General features: G+C 40.3%; 1 protein-coding gene across 1 annotated transcript in view; it reads right to left on the bottom strand.

The window, feature by feature from the left end:
* The window catches only part of LOC121292488 (tau-tubulin kinase 2-like), a 296,782-nt gene that overhangs the window by 255,421 nt on the left and 20,930 nt on the right, over positions 1 to 20,431 (bottom strand). The window contains exon 2 of the mRNA XM_041214491.1: positions 3,490 to 3,649. Coding sequence (XP_041070425.1) covers positions 3,490 to 3,597 — 108 coding nt within the window. The 5' untranslated portion in view covers positions 3,598 to 3,649. The remainder of the gene's footprint in view (positions 1 to 3,489; positions 3,650 to 20,431) is intronic.

Raw genomic sequence — 20,431 nt, 5'->3', positions numbered from 1 at the left:
GTATATAACATCCACTGCTCTTCCATCGTCAATCATCTTTGTCACTTCCTCGAAAAACTCGATCACTTCTACTTGTAAGAATGGCTGCCTATCATCAAATCTTGATGTGTCTGAATTTATTTCAAGTGAACACAGGAAAGCCCCAAGTTGCTGTCAGCTCAACATTATTGCTATGGTTCAACCTGATTGCAAGGAATGGTGTCTTTAAGAATGCTTAGCTGAAGATGGTATGTCTTCTTTTTCTCTCCAAAAAAAAAACAAAACAAACATTCTTAGTAGCCAGAGACTAAGGCAAAACTAAGATGATACACATTCCAGAACTGATAGCTGGGAGTTTTCTGGCACCTTGTGCATCTCTGATAAGGGCTAACAAGTGGTCCTCAGCATGAGGTAAACTAAAAAGTGACCTCAACTTACGTGGTAGATGAGGGGGCAGGTGCCCATCCTGACATCTTGGGTACCTGTCCTGTTAGAAAGGTTTATACAAGTGATTGACATAGTTAAACTACCAATCCATAGAAATATAAAAAGTACACTCATGAGTTGCCATGTGGCAGCCCTCATCAGGCAACCACCTTCTTCAGATGGAATATGGACCAGGAAAGATGGAGGAAGACTGAGGGAAGAGTTCCCTAACACTTCAGCTAGAGAGCAGAATGCTGCCAGGATCAACATACTCTCACTCCGGTCATCCTCTGGGATCAGTGAACCACTCCCATTTGTCACAGGTTGTATGCTTTTCCTGCCTGTTTAGTTTAAATATAATGTGTTAACTATCACTTCTTAATAAAGTATCTTAAAATTACTTATAAAACGTGGTTGCCTATCTTGGACATCTGTGGCTCCCAAACTCAAAATCTTCAGCCAAGGAAGGGAAAGCAGTTCAAGTGGCACACAAGCTCAAATGGTGCTAAAAATCCCATCATCGATAAAGATCACTTCCACAAGAGTCACTCTGCCTCCTATCTCAAACATACGTCCACCATTGCTGAGCTCCATTTCTATCAATCTTCTCACCATTTCCACCCTCAAATTCTAAGATGCCCAAATACCACTTGTATCCTGAGACACATTCAGCCCTCTCAGCAGAACCACGCCTTTTGCTGATCTCCACTGGCTCTCCATTCCTCCAACAGAGGAACTTGAAAATGCTCATAGTATCCCAAACACCAACCTTCTCTATATTGCATATCTTGTCCTTCAGCATCCTCACTCTGATTTCCTGTACCTCCATTTCCTATGCTTCACATTCACAGCCAAGTCTTTAGCTGCTTCAGTATTCCCATCTGGAATTCTCTCGAGGGTTGTTGTTCTCTCTACTTCCAACTTAACTGATAAAAGAAACTTATCCAAATTACATCCCATCAGCTATGTTTTGGCCACTGTCAAACTTCCTGCAAAGACTCAGTACTTTATCCATTTTCCTCTGGGATGTTTATTGATGTTAAAAGTCCTGTACAAATGCAAGTTGTTGTAACAAATTAACTAAAACTGAATTAGCTGGCAATTATCCAACATCAGTATTAACACAATTGTCAGAAATAGAGTACTTGGGATTTATCTTGCACCTCACCACATCCTCAGAGGCCCCAGTGCATTTCATGGTCAACAGATCATTCTTAAATTAGGTAACCGTGATAGCCAACTTATGCAAGCTTCCATAAAAGGCAAAACAAATCAGCAACCAGTTAATCTGTTCTCATGGTATTCTTTGGGGAGATGAATGTTAGCAAGGACAACCGGATAACTCCCCTGTACTTCTTCAAAGAATGCTGTGGAAGTTTTTTTTAAAAAAATCAATCCAGACATGAAAACAGGGCCTCAGTTTAACATGTTGCCCTAAAGGACAGCACCTCCAACAATGCATACTTTCACAAGTATCAAGTTAGATTAACTGCTCAAGCCCATAACTGAGCTTAAAACCCCAGGTGATCATTTTACTAAGAAAAGCCAGGGTGACAATTACCAAGTGGCCTAGTTTTCAACCTCTACCTGATAGTCAATACACCAATGAACAAATTATCACCAATTCCACAAACACTACAAAAGGATGAAACAGATGTTCAGTGGTGAGTTTTAGGGCCACAATACTCAAATTTATGAAGCTGGGACTGAATAAACATGCCAAAGCCAATAAGTGGGTTTATATGATTAGGAGACACATCTGCACAAAATGCAAGGCTTCCTCATGTAGCCAAAATGCAAGACTCCCAAAGGCAACATCTTAACATACATTTCCAATTACAGCAACTGAATGTTCAATTCAACATCCATGCTGGTTAGAACCATAGAACATGTTAAGAAATACACAATTAAACTGCCAACATTAAATTGTCTATGCTATGAAGAGTAGGAGAGCAATAATGAGAATCCTACTAAACAGTGCACACATCCATTATGCCACTGACCAGGCCTTTGAGTTCAATCCCCAGCCCTGACAGAGCAAATCAAAGTGCAGGTGTCTAAGTGGTGGATAGCTGTTTAAGTTAAGTTGAATCTTTCAGCAAAGTATTACACAATAAGCCAAATAGAGTGAGTGAATGGCAGGAGGCTGGCTAGAGTTTCAAAAGTCAAAAACTGGGTGGACTGCTATTGTGCTCAGGTCAGTGTCAGACAGTCCCTAATGACCAGTTTATCATGGCACTGGAGAAAGCCTCGAAGCATGGAACATGACTACAACATCAGGAACATTCAGAACTTGAAGACATTTATTATGCACAGTTTCTTGCCAAAATGTACATGCAGATGCAGCAGGTCATAAAGCTCAGAGGCATCTAGGATTGACTGAAGAGCTCAAGCATTATGAGCATTTTGCTCATAAGCCTGATTTTAATACAATCCTGCAATCATGTATGATTCACATCCTTGTCTTAAAAACAATGGGAAAGAAGTGTCTAAAAGCATTAAGCCAATCAACCAATTTACATATCCCTTTAATCAACAGGTATATTTTAATGCATTGCTACAAAAATCTTTTACCAATCATGTAGGCAGACATAACAGTTATGGCAGCTGAAAACAAACTCTCAAGCATGCTCCAAGATGTTTCACTGTTTGTTTAAATGCAAATTTATTTTTCATATCTTCTCCCTTCACAGGTCTTTTCACAAAATTCCACATCCGTAACTCGTAGATGGGTAATTAAACCACTGATGGAATTCATACGATATCCTAACTTAGAAGTACAAACTAATTTGAATTTACAAATTAGAGCTAATGCTTTTGGGCTTGCTAACCTGACATTTATTTGGGCATGGTAAACTGTTTTCTAACCAAGAAGATATGTACAAAGGTTTTCAATACAAAGCAGAAAAACAGATCAAATTAAGAACTATAATTCAAAAAAGTTACTGACTGCAGACAAAATGTATTGCAGACACACAAATGATACAATGGCATTATATGTATAAATTCCTAAGCAAAAATAGGAATCCTTCAGTTGCCACATTTTATAAAATGCACAAAATAGCAAAAATCAGCTATACTCACCACTTTCCATCTTTCCTTTACTAGGAAACTGACTGACAATATGTCAGGCTGCTCACCTCCCCCGCTCATGTCTGTAATCCCTTTTGGAATAGCTGCTATGCAATGCATAAGTCAGCCTGGATCTTCAGGGTCCCAAACGCAGGTTCCATTTAACCAGAGGCTAGAGAAATGAACCAAAACGTTGATTTCAAATGCTAATGCAATCATTTAATTCTTACCTATTGTACCACAGCAGTGAACATCTGAAATTACAAATTACAAGAAACAGGACTGAATTGTGATTTGTACAAAAATGACATATGCTTGATCACTAGGAAACAATTTGCACATTGCATAATACAAATATTTCAAAACAAAATTTAAACCAATGATATAAAAGCAGACAATGCTAGAAATACTCAGCACGTCAGGCAGCAGCTGTGAAGCAAGAAACAGTTGTAGATCTAAAACCTTTTATCGCAGTATTTCTAGAATTTTCTGTTTTTATTTCAGATTTCCAGCATCCGCAGTGTTTTGCTCTTGTATTAGTGTTGTGCACAAGATTAATGAGAATTTATGGTTTACAAACTAGTTTTAAACAAGCAATGACATCATGATGTGGGCATTTTAACCTTTCCTTTCATAACATATGACATTGGAGCTGGAGAAGACCACTTAGCCCATTGAGCCTGCTCCACCATTCAATCAGGTCATGGCTGATCTTGGGCTTCAACTCCACCTACCTGCCTGCTCCCCATACCTCTCAATTCTCTGGGACACAAAAAATCTGTCTATCTCAGCTGTTACAACCAGATGAGGAGAGATCGAATGGCTTCCTTCTTTTCCCATTCCTCATTTAATCATAACACTTTCAATTTAACATTTACAGAATTGGCAAGTATACTAAAGTGTTTAAGCTGTTTATGCGCTATGATTATAAAAGATCCAGACAGGTTTTCTTGAGTTTAACAAAGAAAGAGGATCATTTTATTATACTTACACTGATCTGGGTAAAATGATAAAATGCACCAACTTTTACACACATACGTACACACAAATATAGACTGAGGAAGGATCGGTTGATCAAACTGGAGATCGTAAGTAAAAGGAATACAGTGGCTTGATGACTCTGCTGGTCAGGACGCTCTTTCACTGGTCAGTGTTATTTTCATTTAAAGTTACAGCCAGTTGAGCAGAATTTCTGTTTTAAAAGGTTTCTGTTCTGGTTGGTCTTGATCAGCAAACAGGGCTCAAAGCTAAAGAGCGAGTGCAAGATTGGCTCAACACCTTCAGATGCTCGTCCTCAGTTCATCAGCATCTCAGCCTCAACTTTCTGCAAAAAATGTTTTTAAACACACAAATGGGGTTTGCAGGTCATGCAACTTGCTCTCTCCACTGTCAGAGGAGGGGTTCCAAATAAGGCTGCTTTCATGTATTCCAAAAGGTATCTTGATTAGCTCCTGTCTGCAGTTACCTTAGCCATTGTCCGATAGCCCAATTGATTAGATTTCAACACATCATCCTGCGCTCATGTCCACATGTCCGTCCTTGACCTGCTGCAATGTTCCAATGAAGCCCAACGCAAACTGAAGGAACAGCACCTCATCTTCCGATGAGGCACTTTACAGCCTTCCGGTCTTAACATTGATTTCAACAACTTCAGACCATGAACTCTCTCCTCTATTCTCACCCCTTTTTTAAAAAAATAAAAATAAATTTTGATCTGCTTATTTTATTTTTGTTTATTTATTCATTGTTTTATGCTTTATTCCCCCCCCCTTTTTATCCCACTTTCTATCCTTTTTTCCCACCACCACCCCCTCCCCATCCCCAAAAGGACCACCTGTCACTTGTTCCATGTTGTTCTTTCAAAGTGCTGACCCTTGCTCTGCTATTATCACATTCTGCTTTCTCACCTTTATACCACTATAAATGCCTTTTTTAGCCCTTACCACAACCATTAACACTCCTTATCTTTTTGTTCATGACACCTTTGTCAATCTCTCCCTTCTCCCCCCCCCTCCAGCTTCACTGCTCCATCCCCCCTTAAATAGTGTAAATTTCGTCACATTTCTACTTCTCATTAGCTCTGAGGAAGGGTCTTATGGGCTCAAGATGTTAACTCTGCTTCTCTCTCCACAGATACTGTCAGACCGGAGTTTTTCCAGCATTTTCTGTTTTTGTTTCAGATTTCCAGCATCTGCAGTATTTTGCTTTTATGATTAAATTTAATACTCCCTGTCTCTGACAGTTGAATCTCAGGTGCTTGTCTTAATGCCTTGTTAATGGCGCAAAAGATAGGATCTTTCACAATCCTCAGGGGTTCAATGTCTCTGGTAGGGTTTTTGCAGATCTGACATCTCCATTCCAATGAAGTGGAATTCCACATGCATAGTGATGCAAATTGGGGCATCCATTTTTGATTTCCAATCATTCTTTTCAACCTGTTGTATTAAAAAGTCTAGTTCTTAGAAGTTCAAGTCCAAGTTTCCAGCCAGTGGGTTAAAAAAAAATCACGATTTCAAATAAGCACTTCATGACACAGCGTTAAATATATTCAATGATGGCACATCCACAACCCTTTGGGGAAGAGATAAGATTCACTAGAGATAAAAACAAAAAACTGCGGATGCTGGAAATCCAAAACAAAAACAGAATTACCTGGAAAAACTCAGCAGGTCTGGCAGCATCGGCTGAGAAGAAAAGAGTTGACGTTTCGAGTCCTCATGACCCTTCAGCAGAACTACTGAGATTCACTACTTGAGTGAAGAAATTTTTCCTCAGGCCCTTATCCTGAAACTGTGCCCCTTGTTCTAGATTCAAATGGAAGTTGAAAAAACAGAAATTAATCTTTCTCAAAAGGATTTTCCACACCCAAAATATTTCTTATAATGTAAGTTATAAATATACATTCAAAGTTTTACGCAGCAAAGGGCAAATTTTAAGAAAACTTATTTTTACAAAAGCAGCCACCAACAATTCATGAAGGTGACCTGTAACACACAGCCAACTCCGGCACCTGCGTAGATTGGTCTCACCATCATCCTGATGCAATTCATCACTTCCACAAGCCAGGCATGTTGGAAAGTCAACCCCAGTATGATTCAAACCCATAATTTGCTGACAGAACTTCTTGCAATATCACCGTAATCCTCTATTGTTTTTAAGACTTTTATTTTCCAATTTTATACTGAAAAACATGTTGAACATGCACAACAGAATAACACAGCACAATAGTATTGATAATGAGTTTTTAATCAGTAGAATTTATCAACACCAACATTACTCAACTTACCCAGAGAACAGATTGAAAGAAAGGATATAAAAAAATCAGAAGCATAATATACTAAGAGTTTGGTACTGGAAAAAGTTAAGAACTAGTTAGGGGCCGAAAATACCATTCTAAACTAAACCATCTGTGTAAAAGTGCGATAGTCAGGGATTCAGGAGACCACACCATCAGGACAGCTTTCTGACGACCTGGTATCGATGAACAGTGCCTGATTACCACCTTAAGAGGAGCCATTCTGAAGATTGGTATTCAAAAAACTGAAAAATAAGCCTTCTCAAAAGAGCTAATTTCAAGAAAATACATGATCTGTTTCAGCTGGGTCATTTTCCAGAGCTTTTCAACTCAGATGGCAGCAAGTAACTGGAACATAATTATAAGTTACACAAAGCTAATGAATTGATTAAAATAATGAAGCAAATAGGTTTACTTGCCTTAACTCCTTACAGAATATAACCCAGAATGCCTACTAAAAGATCAAATCCAAAACATTGTGACCTTGAATGGTTCTGAAGTCACTCAAAATGTGTATTACAAAAGTCCCTTGCATTGACTCGCGATGGGTCAATTACAGATTGAAGCACTGCAAGTGGTCTTACAAGTCCACTGGTGTATAGCTGTACACAACTTGTTTCTACAGCACCTTTAACATAGTAAAACATCCCAAGGCACTTCACAGGAATATTATAAAATAAAATATGACACTGAGCCACACAAGGAGATATTAGATCACATGATAGGTTTTAAGAATTAGAGGAGTACAGATATCTCCGAAGGCTGTGGGGCAAAGATGGTTACAGAGATAAGGAGGGACAAGGCCCTGGAGGAATTTGAAATCAAGGATGAGAATTTTAAATCAAGATGCTGCTTGACTGGGAGTCAATATATGTCAGCGAGCACAGGGGTAATATATGAATGGGATTTGGTTAAGATAAGAGCAAAGTTTTGGATGACACAAAAGAAATATAAGCATAATCAAGGAACAAGTAACTTTGTCCACTACTTCCAGACCTAAAAGGTAAGGCAGGGTTCTCTGGGTAACTGAAGAAAGTATCCCATTCCAGCCATAAGATATAAATGGGCAATTAGATCTCTGATCCAGGATCCTGCAGCCTTTTTAGGTATTCAATTCAAAAAGTTAGACAAGTTATCCTCTTGACAGGTTTGAGGAATAGGAAAGGAGGAGGAAATCACCAAAGTTTTCCCCCAACAAAACTTGCCCAATAAGTTTAATAAAAAGTGAAATATACAACAGAGTTCTGAGGTGAGTTGCAAAATCTCATGTGATCAGCCTTAGAAAGGACTCAGAAAAACAAAAAGATTCCTTCATGTTTCTTGGGAGCAAATGGAATCAGCACAAGTAGTTTTGTCTTGACATCATTGATTCGCTACCCAAGCAAAGACCCACAAAGCCTTTAACTGGTTATGAAAATGGAAGAGTAACCCTGGGCAAGGAGCTGCATGCATACATTCAGAAACTGTGCAAACTGAAATTTTTATTCCAACTCTTATATTAGTTAGTTTCTACATAAAGGGAAAAAGATGTGTGACAAAGGCAAATAAACCCATACATCCCTATCTTTCCTCAGTTCAGATGAAGGGTCATCAACCTGAAACGTTAACTCTGTCATCTCACCTCTCTACAGATGCTGCCTGATCTGAGTTTTTCCAGCATTTTCTGTTTTTAATTTCAGATTTCCAGCATCTGCAGTATTTTGCTTTTATTCAAATAAAAGGATAACATGCACCCATTGATAATACACCAAAAACAATGAGCAGCAATTTCATGGAGAATATACCCAATGCTTGATAGACACATGAAGGTACAATCAATAGCACTTCCTTTGCTTGCTGAATATGTCTATGGACAGAGTTAGCCATGGAGGAAACAAACACTTAAGAATGCAATTATAGTCTACTGAATTGTCAGGATCTTAAATCAGAAATACCCAGAAGCTTACAAGCATCTGTCCTCTTTATGCCAGCGCTTTAGGCATTGATCTACTGGTCAAGAGCAGCAGTGGAGCAGGTATTTTATGTGGGGCGAACACAGATTTGTATTGCTGCTCCTGGGCCTCTATCGTAGTTATCATTGTCAATGAAGAGGTTCTCAGCTCCAAGAAAAAAATACTTTCACATTAAAGTATGTTTTCCACACACCCCCGAACAGCCCAACTGCCCCTCCATGGCAAAGTCAGAGGTCCAACAAGCCCCTCCCCTTTTGCACTGACCAAAAACTTGCATTCAGATAGTGTCTTCAGCTTAGTGCTCCAGGGGGGCAATTATCATACAAAAATTTGACGCAACTAGCATGGTGAATAAAAACAAAAAACTGTGGATGCTGGAAATCCAAAACAAAAACAGAATTACCTGGAAAAAATTAGCAGGTCTGGCAGCATCGGCGGAGAAGAAAAAAGTTGACGTTTCGAGTCCTCAGCATGACTTTTTTCTTCTCCGCCGATGCTGCCAGACCTGCTGAGTTTTTCCAAGTAATTCTGTTTTTACTTAGCATGGTGAATACCAACCTCGCAAATATTTGGGCAAATAAGCTCATTGGCTGCTGCATCCCCAAGAATGAATATATCCCTGTTCTCCATAGATCAAGTAAAATGTTAATATAAAATGGATCTTTCAATCAATTCTGTAAATTCAAGCTACGTGTGATTTGAGCCTGTTTCTTAATGAATGAAAGTTTCAATGACTCAGTCGGATCAAGCAAGTGAACCCAAGAAGTGGGGACAACCTCCAATCTTTACTCCCTTCAAATATATATAATTTTTAGTTGAATCCATTTTTACAAATTATTCTTTAAATAATCAATCATTGTGTAATAGAAATTAGGAAATGTTTCATATTTAAGCATTACTGTTTCTCAAATGCTAGTGCATTTGATATTAACTGATTATTGCATGAAAATTGCACATCTATATGTTCCTAGCTGCACCACTTAGCTTTTATCACACTTCTGGTGTCAATTATTCCCATTATAAATTCCTAAAACCACATAGATCAAGGAAGGCAATTATGTGGTCTTGTCACTGTTTATTTTCAGGTCACATTTTTAATCCACACTAACATTCATTCAATTGTCTTTTAATGCCTTCATTAAAACATTTTATTTGAAGGTATCTGCCTCTCTCAAAAGTCCAGGATTGGAGCTGATATCTCTGCCAAGAGCTACAACCCTAAGCTGAATTTAGATTGTGCAGTCTGAAACGATGTAACAACATCAGTCAATAATAGCAAGGAGTATGTTTTCCTTAACTTCTTGCAGTTTCTGCTAAAAAGTTTTTCAAAATTATCTGAAGGTGATCTGGGGATAATTTTAAAAGCTTAGCTAAAGTCAAATTCAAAGTTATTTTTAAAACGATAGGATTTGCAAGAGAAAGAGTGACAGCTTTCTGATTATGCTTCTATTAATGCCTTTGTTTTGTGCTCTCATTAAATCAGAGTGAATCAAAGTGTTTCACTCCATAATACTGAGGAGAATCCAATGTTACATTGTCTCAATAGGAAAATGCATCATAAGTGTCAATGTTTACCTGTAGTACCAGGTATAAAAACTGTAGGTGGAGCCACGATTGGGCTTATTAAGGTGAAAGGCCCATCAAATAACATTAGTTCACAGTTACATTATAACACAAATCTTCCTTTTAAAATCAACAACTTCGTCAGCATACTGTTTTCTAACTAGGTGCAGGTATAAACTTACTATGCAGTAATTATAATCTCAGACTAGTGATAGTATTAATCCCATCATATCAATCATGGATAAGGTCCTCTCTGATCACTTCTTTGTATCCACCCATATTCCCCTCCAACACCCTAACCGTAACTCCTGTATCCATACCTGGGGGGGAAAAAACTATCCCCTAGAACTGCACTTTCAAAATCCTTTCACCCTCTATTTGCCACAATATTTCTACTATTACTGATTTGCTCAGCTCTCCTCCACCTTTGGTGTTCTAGTTGCCAATTAAACTATTACTTTCTCTCTCACTCTGGCCACTTCTCCAGTACAGCCCTCATCTCCATCCCCTTAAGTCCAAGGAACAGAGACTTGAAAGGATATGGTGGATAACAGGTTTAGCCATCCTCTGCCAGATCAGGCTGGACCTGCATTATTAGGTCCTGTTCATCTCTGTTAAAACTGCTCACTTATTCTGGATAATCCCTGGGTGCTTTTCTATCCTGGAAATCATCATCATCCACTCTCACCAGCAACATCGCACCAGGAGTTCATGGTCATCTTTGTTACTAAGATCCAGACTATCAGCTGCCTCTGCCACAACATGAGCTTCTGCTCTCATTCGTGCCATCATTAAGGCCACCTTTTTCCAGCTCCACAACATCGTCTGACTTCACCCATCTCAGCTCATCTGCTGCTGGATCTCATTTGTGCCTTTGTTACCGCTAGACTTGACTATTCCAACACACTCCTGGCTGGTCTCCCATATTCTACCCTCCATAAATTTGCAGTTATCCAAAATTCTGCTGCCTCTGTCTTAATTAGCACTATTCCGTTCCCCATCACTCTTGTGCTGACCTACATTGGCTCCCGGTCGTGTAATGTCTTGATTTTAAAATTCTCATCTGAGTTCTCAAATCTCTCCCTGGCCATCCCTCTCCCTACCTCTGTAATCTCCTCCGCCCCGACAACCCTCAGATACCGGCACTAAGCTAATTCTGCCCTCTTGAGCATCCCTGATTTTAACTGCTCCACCACTGGTTACTGCTTTCTGTTGCCCAGGCTCCAAGCTCTGAAATTCCATTCCTAAATCAATCTGCCTCACTTTCCTCCTTTAAGAGGGTCCTTAAAATTTACTCGCTTTGGCCAAACATTTGGTCATCTGACCTAATATCTCTTAATGTGGTTCAGCACCATATTTTGTTCTATAACGTTTCTAGGAACAGCACTGGGATGTTTTATTATGATAAAGGCACTATATAAGTTGTTGTTGCAGCCAGTTTCATGCAAGAAATAAGAACATAACAAACAGGAGGAATAGGCCATCCAATCCTTCAAGCAGCTATGCCATTCAATAAGATCACAAATGATCTTCTACCTCAGTTACACCATCCCGCATTATATCCATACCTGTTAACCCCATTATCCAAAATTATGTCGATCAGTGAATTGAATATATTTTGAGCACCCACAGCTCTTCAAGTACAGAATTCAAAAGGTTCACAATCATTTGTGCGAGAAAGATTCTCATCTCAGGTCTAAATGGCTGACCCCTCATTCTGAGACTGACTGCTAGTGCTAGACTTCCCAACCTGGGAAAACATCTTCTAGTATCTGTTACTCACAATAAGAGGTTATGGTGGAAGAATTAATCCAGGCAGGTCTCTTGGTTCAAGCTGATTTATTTCCAAGACAATAACTCAGTGCTACTAACTTCCTAGTAGCTTCCACAGAAAGTGTTCCAGCTGTACCGTTTTATTCTGTTCAATGGGATAATTAATGCCCATCATCTGTTTAATTACCAATTGGTTTTAACAAGATGACTGCCATATTAACAGTATCTATCCTATCTGGCCATGTAATAATTTATTACTTTTCAATGAGATCACCTCTCTTTCTAAATTCTAGGAAATATTGGCTTAGTCTACTCAACTTCTCTTCATGGAACAATCCCTTATCCGAAGAAGCAGTGCAGTGAGCCTTTATTGCGCTCTCATCTAAGGAAAGCCTATCGCTCCTTGCTTTCTTAGGTAAGGAGATCAAAACTCTTGCGGTAGTCTCACCAAGGCTTTATACAATTGCTGTAAGGCTTATTTACTTCGATACTCCAATCTCTTTGCAATAAAGGTTAACACACCATTTGCTTTCCTAATTGCTTGCTGTGCCTAACTTTCTTGGGTTCATATACAAGGACACCCAAGTCCTTCTGAATACTAACATTTCCCAGCTCCTATCATTTTAAAAATTCTGTTTTTCTGTTTTCCCTAATAAAATGGGTAACTTCACATTGCTCCACATTATATTCCATCTGCCAAGTTCTTGCCCAGCCTGTCAAAATCCTTTTGCAGCCTCTTAGCATCCTCCTCACAGCTTACTTTTCCAAACTTGTGTACTGTCAGTAATCTTTTATGCATTATACTCAGTCACTTCATCCAAGTTGATTACAGATAATAAATATACCTCAATCACTTCAGCATGGCAATATGAAAACAATCTATTTATTCCTAGTCTGTTTTTAATCTGTTAACCAATCTTTAATCTGTGCTAATATATTACCCAATCCTAAAAGGTATTATTTTGTGTAATAACCTTGTGCGTCCTCAGCCTGTGCTGCATACATAAAAACTCATATGATCCAATCAATTTTATTTAATTGCTTCCCAAATTACCATACGTTTGTCAGTATAAATAATATGAAATCAACATATTGTGTTTCATATACAGAATAAGGAAATATGTATTTAAAATGCTAAAATTACATCTCCATAACTCAGTCCAATTAATCTCCGTCTTCTAACCCCATTTCATATGATGTCTACGCAGTCTGGCTTCCCCATATGCAATGCCAGGGGAGAACAAATAGTAACTTTTTAAATTTATATAATTATAAGACACACTATTTCTGTGGTAACTCAATTCCCTGTACTGACTAGCCTGTCAATACCAATCAATCAACTGAAACATCATCTGTCCTTTGTGAATCATACAATAATGAGTTACGGTATTTACAACGCATTTAAAACAGCCTCATAAGTAGAGGCTATCTAAAGAAAAGCTGCTGGGACAAGGAGAAATTAAAATGGGGTTTAAAACAATAGAAGGAGATAATAGAGTAATTTTTCCACCTTGATAATGCTCTTCCACCCACTGAAGATGATGGCTTTCTTGCCAGGATGCTGTTCCACAGGCATCCAGTGCTTCACCAGAGTGGCCATTATTCAGCTGTGAGCTTTGGCAGTGTCAGCAAGCTATTCAGCTACAGGGGTATCACAGACAAGCTTGATTATGTCCTCACCTGATGTGCAAACATACATAGCCAGTAGAAATTGCTAGACAGACAAGCACCAGGAAACCTAGGTGATCTTCCCCACACTAAACTAGGGACATTGACAGCATTTGTGATGTCCCTACAAACACCTCAGCTGAGATTAGATAACTCAGTACTTCTTTATCTGTGTGGCTCAGCTATTCAATGGATAAATTCACTTGAGCCATCCAGTAATCTTGATAATAGATTGCATTTAATCAATGTTTTGCATGGCAATGCCTAAAGGTTGTCAGGGGCAACTGAAATCTGGGAAAATGTCAGCAAATCCTTCAAGGAAGTTTTATTGAGAGCTATAGTATACCCACAGGGAATCTGCAGGTCAATCTGCCCATCTGCTCGTCAATAAGAGCCCCATGAACACATTCTATTCTAATGCAAACAGGATTCTTTAATTAAAGAAAACCCAGAACATTTAAGATGCATCTATTGGTTCACTCACTTAATCAAGCAATATCAATTTTAAATTTCAACGGCATGCAAATCAAAAAGCAAGTCAAAGTCATTATCCAGTTTCAACCAATTTATAGTAATAACTAACAGATGGAACATACAATACCGTTTCAATTACTAATGTGTAGAAAGGACATCCAGGTATTATTCTCAGTAATTTAATTTACTTTATTGGTTCAGGTGAATTTAAAGGTAATATTCAAAATGGTAATGATGAGCTGTTAAAATTTTGTAATGAGATTTCAATTAAGCACTGTGCGGAATACCTCAGTATAGGAGGGTATTGAAGCTTTAGTGAAGGTATAACAAAGATTCACTAAGTGCTGCTTGGTATGATGAAAAGATTTGGAAAATTGGATTTTTTTTCCCCATCAGAACATGTTGATTACTTGAAGTTCTGATAGAACCATTTAAAATTATCAAGTGAAGGAGATGATAGAGAGAAACTGACAGTTTCAATGCAGCTATAGGGTCAAGAGTGAGAGGACACAGGTACAAGATTCAACACAAGAGATTTAGAGCAGAGAACAAGAGAAACTTATTTACACAGTGTTGAGATTCCCAGGGTTAGTGGTTATAAGTGGATGATGGAACAGGGTAAGTAAATGTTGTCGTAACTATTTTCTAGGGTGGAGGGTAAATGCTGGCGCAGACTAGTTGGGACTAAATAAAATGGCCTGTTTGTGTTGTAAAGTCTATGTCTGTGGGGCTGGCTATTTATAAAAATCAGATATAGGGTGGCATTTGAGTGAAGAGGTTCTCTTGAAGGCAGTGACCCTAGGCATCAGCAGCCAGCCCTTGCTCAATTTTTTTAATATTCGTTCATGGGATGTGGGCTTCACTGGCTGGGCCAGCATTTATTGCCCATCCCTAGTTGCCCTTGAGAAGGTGGTGATGAGCTGCCTTCTTGAACCACTGCAGTCCATGAGGTGTAGGTACACCCACAGGGCTGTTAGAAAGGGAGTTTCAGGATTTTGACTCAGCGACAATGAAGGAACGGCGATATATTTCCAAATCAGGATGGTGAGTGAGTGACTTGGAGCAGAACTTCCAGGTGGTGGTCCTATCTATCTGCTGCCCTTGTCCTTTGATGGTAGTGGTCGTGGGCTGGAAGGTGCTGTTGGAGAAGCCTTGGGTGAATTCCTGCAGTGCATCTTGTAAATGGTACACACTGCTGCTATTGTGCATCGGCGGAGGAGGGAGTGAATGTTTATGGATATGGTACCAATCAAGCGGTCTGCTTGGTCCTAGACGGTGTCAAGCTTCTTGAGTGTTGTGGGAGCTGCACTCATCCAGGCAAGTGGGGAATATTCCATCACACTTCTGACTTATGCCTTATAGATAGTAGACAGACTTCGGGGAGTCAGGAGGTGGGTTACTCATCGCACAATTTCTAGCCTCTGACCTGCTCTTGTTGCCACAGTATTTATATGGCTAGTCCAGTTCGGTTTCTGGTCAATGGTAACCCTCAGGGTGTTGATAGTGGGGGGGATTCAGTGACGGTAACTCCATTGAACATCAAGGGGTGATGGTGGATTCTCTCTTGTTGGCGTTGGTCATTGCCTGACACTTAAGTGGCAAGTAACATTTGCGCCACACATCAGCCCAAGCCTGGATATTGTCCAGGTCTTGCTGCATTTGGATATGGATTGCTTCAGTATTTGAGGAGTCGCAAAAGGTGCTGAACATCATGCAATCAGCAAACATCCCCACTTCTGACCTTATGACAAAGAAAGCTCATTGATGAAGCAATTGAAGATGGTTGGGCCGAGGACACTACCCTGAGGAACTCCTGCAGTGTTGTCCTGGAGCTGAAATGACTGACCTCCAACAACCACAACCATCTTCCTTTGTGCTAGGTATGACTCCGACCAGTGGATAGTTTTCCCCGATTCCCACTGACTCCAGTTTTGCTAGGGCTCCTTGATGCCACGCTGTCAAATGTGGTCTTGATGTCAAGGGCAGTCACTCTCAACTCACCTCTGGAGTTCAGCTCTTTTGTCCATGTTTGAACCAAGGCTGTAATGGGTTAGGAGCTGAGTGGCCCTGGCGGAACCCAAACTGCGCATCAGCAAGGTTATTGCTAATCAAGTGCCACTTGATAGCACTTTTGATGATCCCTTCCATTACTGATAATTGGTCAGGTTAGATTTGTCCTGCTTTTAGTGTACAGGACATACCCGGGCAATTTTTCACATAGCCAGGTAGATGCCAGTGTTGCAGCAGTACTAGAACAGCTTGGCTAGGGGCACGGCAAGTTCTGGAGTACAAGTCTTCAGTACTATTGCTGGAATACTGTCAGGGCCATAGCCTTTGCAGTATCCAGTGCCTTCAGCAATTTCTTGACATCACGGGGAATTGAATCAAATTGGCTGAAGACTGGCATCTGTGATGCTGGGGACCTCCGCAGGAAGCCAAGATGGATCATCCAGTCGGCACTTCCAGCTGAAGATTGTAGCAAATGCTTCAGCCTCATCTTGGGCTGGGTTCCTCCATCATTGAGGATGGGAATATTTGTGAAGCCTCCTCCTCCAGTGAGTTGTTTAATTGTCCACCACCGTTCACGACTGGATGTGGCAGGACTGCAGAGCTTAGATCTGATCCATTGGCTGTGGGGTTGCTTAGCCCTGACTATCGCTTGCTGTTTGGCACGCAAGTAGCCCTGTGTAATAGCTTCACCAGGTTGACACCTCATTTTATAGGTATGCCTGGTGCCGCTCCTGGCATGCCATCCTGTACTCTTCATTGAACCAGAATTGATCCCCTGGCTTGATGGTAATGGTAGAATGGGGGACATGCAGGGCCATGAGGTTACAGATTGTGTTCGAGTACAATTCTGCTGCTGCTGATGGCCCACTGCGCCTCATGGATGCCCGGTCTCGAGTTGCTAGATCTGTTTGAAAACTATCCCATTTAGCACAGTGGTAGTGCCACACAACACGATGGAGGGTATCCTCAAGGTGAAGGCGGGGCTTTGCCTCCACAACGACCATGCGGTGGTCACTCCTATCAATACTGTTATGGACAGATGCATCTGCAGCAGGTAGGTTGGTGAGGATGAGGTCAAGTATGTTTTTCCCTCTTGTTGGTTCCCACACCACCTGCTGCAGACCCAGTCTAGCAGCAGTGTCATTTAGGATTCAGCCAGCTTGTTCAGTAGTGGTGCTACCGAGCCACTCTTGGTGTTGGGCATTGAAATCCCCCACCCAGAGTACATTCTGCGTCCTTGCCACCCTCATTGCTTCCTCCAAGTGGTGTTCAACATGGGGGAGCACTGATTCATCATTTGATGGAGGGTAATACGTGATAATCAGCAGAAGGTTTCCTTGCCCATTTTGACCTGATGCCATGAGACTTCATGGGATCCAGAGTCAATGTTGAGGACTCCCAAGGCATCTCCCTTCCGACTGTACACCACATGCCGCCACCTCGGCTGGTGATGGTGATACCTGGGACATTATCTGTAAGATATGATTCCGTGAGGATGACTATGTCAATCTGTTGCTTGACTAGTCTGTGTGACAGTTGTCCCAATTTTGGCACTTGCCCCCAGATGTTAGTAAGAAGGGTCAACAGGGCTGAGTTTGCTGTTGTCATTTCTGGTGCTTTGGTCGATGCCGGGTGGTCCATCCAGTTTCATTCCTTTTTTGAGGCTTTGTAGCAGTTTGCAGGGAATTTGGAAGGACCCGATGTGATGTGTCCAAGGGAAGTTAAGAATGGAAATTGTGAAGGCACTGACCATAATTTTCCAAATCTTCCTAGACACAGGGGTGGTGTAAGAGAGTGCAGAATTGCTAAGATTACATACTTATTCAAAAAAAGAGTGCAAGGGTAAACCCAGCAACTACAGACCAGTTATCTTAACTCATGGAGGGGAAGCTTTTAGAAATGATAATCTGGGACAAAATTAATAATCACATGGACAAGCATGGACTAATTAAGGCAAATCATGTTTAACATGAAATGAGTTTTTAATGAAGTAACAGAGCACTGATATGGGTAATGCAGTTGGCATGCTGTACATGGACTTCCAAAAGGCATTTGACAAAGCGCTACATAATAGGCTGGCTAGCAAAGTTGAAAGCCACAGAATAAAATTGAATTCTCTTCTCCTGAGAGCAGTGGAGGCTGGGTCATTGAATATGTTCAAGGCCAAGTTAGATAGATTTTTGAACAACCAGGTAGTCAAGGGTTATATGGGTCAGACAGGAAAGTGGAGTTAAGGCCACAATTAGATCAGCCTCCATCTTATCAAATGGTAGAGCAGCTCATGGGGCCAAATGGCCTATTCCTGCTTCTAATTCTTGTGCTCTTGTAAAAAAAAAAGCAACACAGATAGAAAGTTGACTGAGTGATGCTAAAACAGAGTGGTAGGAAAGGTTATTTTTCAGACAGGAGGGAGGCATACACTGGGATTCCCCAAGGCTTGGCTACCAGGATCACTGTTTTTGGAACAGAGATATCTGGGGTTATATGTGCACAAACCATTGAAGGTAGGTCAGGTTGAGAAAGTGATTTTCTTTAAAAAAGCATATGGGATCCTGGGCTTTATAAAAGAGATGTGGAGTACAAAAGAAAGGAGATTATGATAAACACTGATTTGGCCACCAATTTCACCACACTTTAGAAAGGATGTGAAGGTTTTAGAAAGGGTGCAGAAAAGATTTATGAGAATGGTTCAAAGGTTTAGGGACTTCAGTTATGTGGATGGATTGGAGTAACCATGGTTGGTCTCATTAGAAGAGAAGGTGGAGAGGAGATTTAATAGAGGCGTTCAAAATCCTGAGGGTTCTAGACAGAGTAAACAGAAAGAAACTGTTCTCATTGGCAGAAGGGTCAAGAATCAGAGGGCACTAATGTAAAGTGATTGGCAAAAGAACCAGTGATGGAAAAACTTTTTTTTTTACATGAGTAGTTGTTAGGATCTAGAACGCACTGCCCAAGTGTGTGATGGAAGCAGATTCAATCTTCACTTGCAAAAGGCAATTGGATAAGGGACCCGAAAAGAAAATTTACAGGGCTATGGGGAAAAGGTAAGCGAGTGGAACTAGCCAAGTTGTTCTGGAGAGAGCCAGAACAGACATGGCGGACCAAATGTCATCCTCCTGTGCTGTTGCTATTCGATGATTCTATGTATGGAGCTTCCCCACTGGACAGAAATGCAAAATAAGACTGAACTGGTCTCAGATAACACCTAACAACCTGTCAAAAATCACCACAGTTGAAGTCCTGGGAACAGATCACCTGCTCAAACACAATCAGGATAGCAGAGGGAAAAATTAAAAACATTGTTTTTTTCTTCCCTGCTCCCCAGGATTTTAGTAGGTGACTTAAATCAATCTATAAAGCTCAATGTCAATTGATACAAGACCGTTACTGGCACAGTAACAGCAAATTAAACAATGTTGCCAAAGGCTTTCAGTTGGGCATAATTTTCCCACAAGGAAGAAACTAACTGTTCAGCTGTGAATATATGTTTCTCCCCAATGCACGAACTCAAAACGTTTTAGCTTTCCTGCGCTATGAAACGGCTTGCAGAACATGAGGCACATTACAATTTGCTTTAATTCGAACTAGGCCATAGAAATTGGCAGTATTATCAAAAAGAAATAAAATAATTTGCTGCTGAATATTAAACATCCTGATGGTCTGGTACTCAGACCTTCTGAAGCGAATTGCCCACTAAACTATCTGCACACATCTGTAGAGTTGAAGGCCTTTGCTTCTACACCAGAAATGAGGATCTGAAGCCATCAGATAACACCCATGTTCAAACAACAGGTTGCACTGGTAGTAAAACATTGTTTCTCCATTTGAGGATGTATTGTGAGCAGCTCCCTCATATGAGTTTTTACATCAACACTAAATTTAAACTCTTTGTCCATGTCTTCAAATTCCACAACTGTCTTGCCGCTACATTATCTCTATAACTTCCTCCAGTCTTATATCCTCACCAGTTCTTATGACACTGACCAATTGTGTATTCCCCCTCATCCCCAGGGTCAAGCAAGTCTGCAGTTATCCATCATAATTTCTTCCCACATAGCTCGGCCACTGTTCTCATATATACTTGCGAATTGTACCTCAATATTTATGGTAAAGGCACTCCATAAATGCAAGTTGTTACCATTAGTTACCACAACAACAGCAACAACGGGGGAAAAATCGGAAGTATTTCTTTATACAGGTTATGGAGACATAGAATCTT

This window comes from Carcharodon carcharias, chromosome 20, assembly GCF_017639515.1.
Source record: "Carcharodon carcharias isolate sCarCar2 chromosome 20, sCarCar2.pri, whole genome shotgun sequence".
NCBI lineage: Eukaryota > Metazoa > Chordata > Chondrichthyes > Lamniformes > Lamnidae > Carcharodon > Carcharodon carcharias.
The sequence above is the reverse complement of the archived record's forward strand: the minus strand, read 5'-3'. Positions and strand labels throughout refer to the sequence as shown.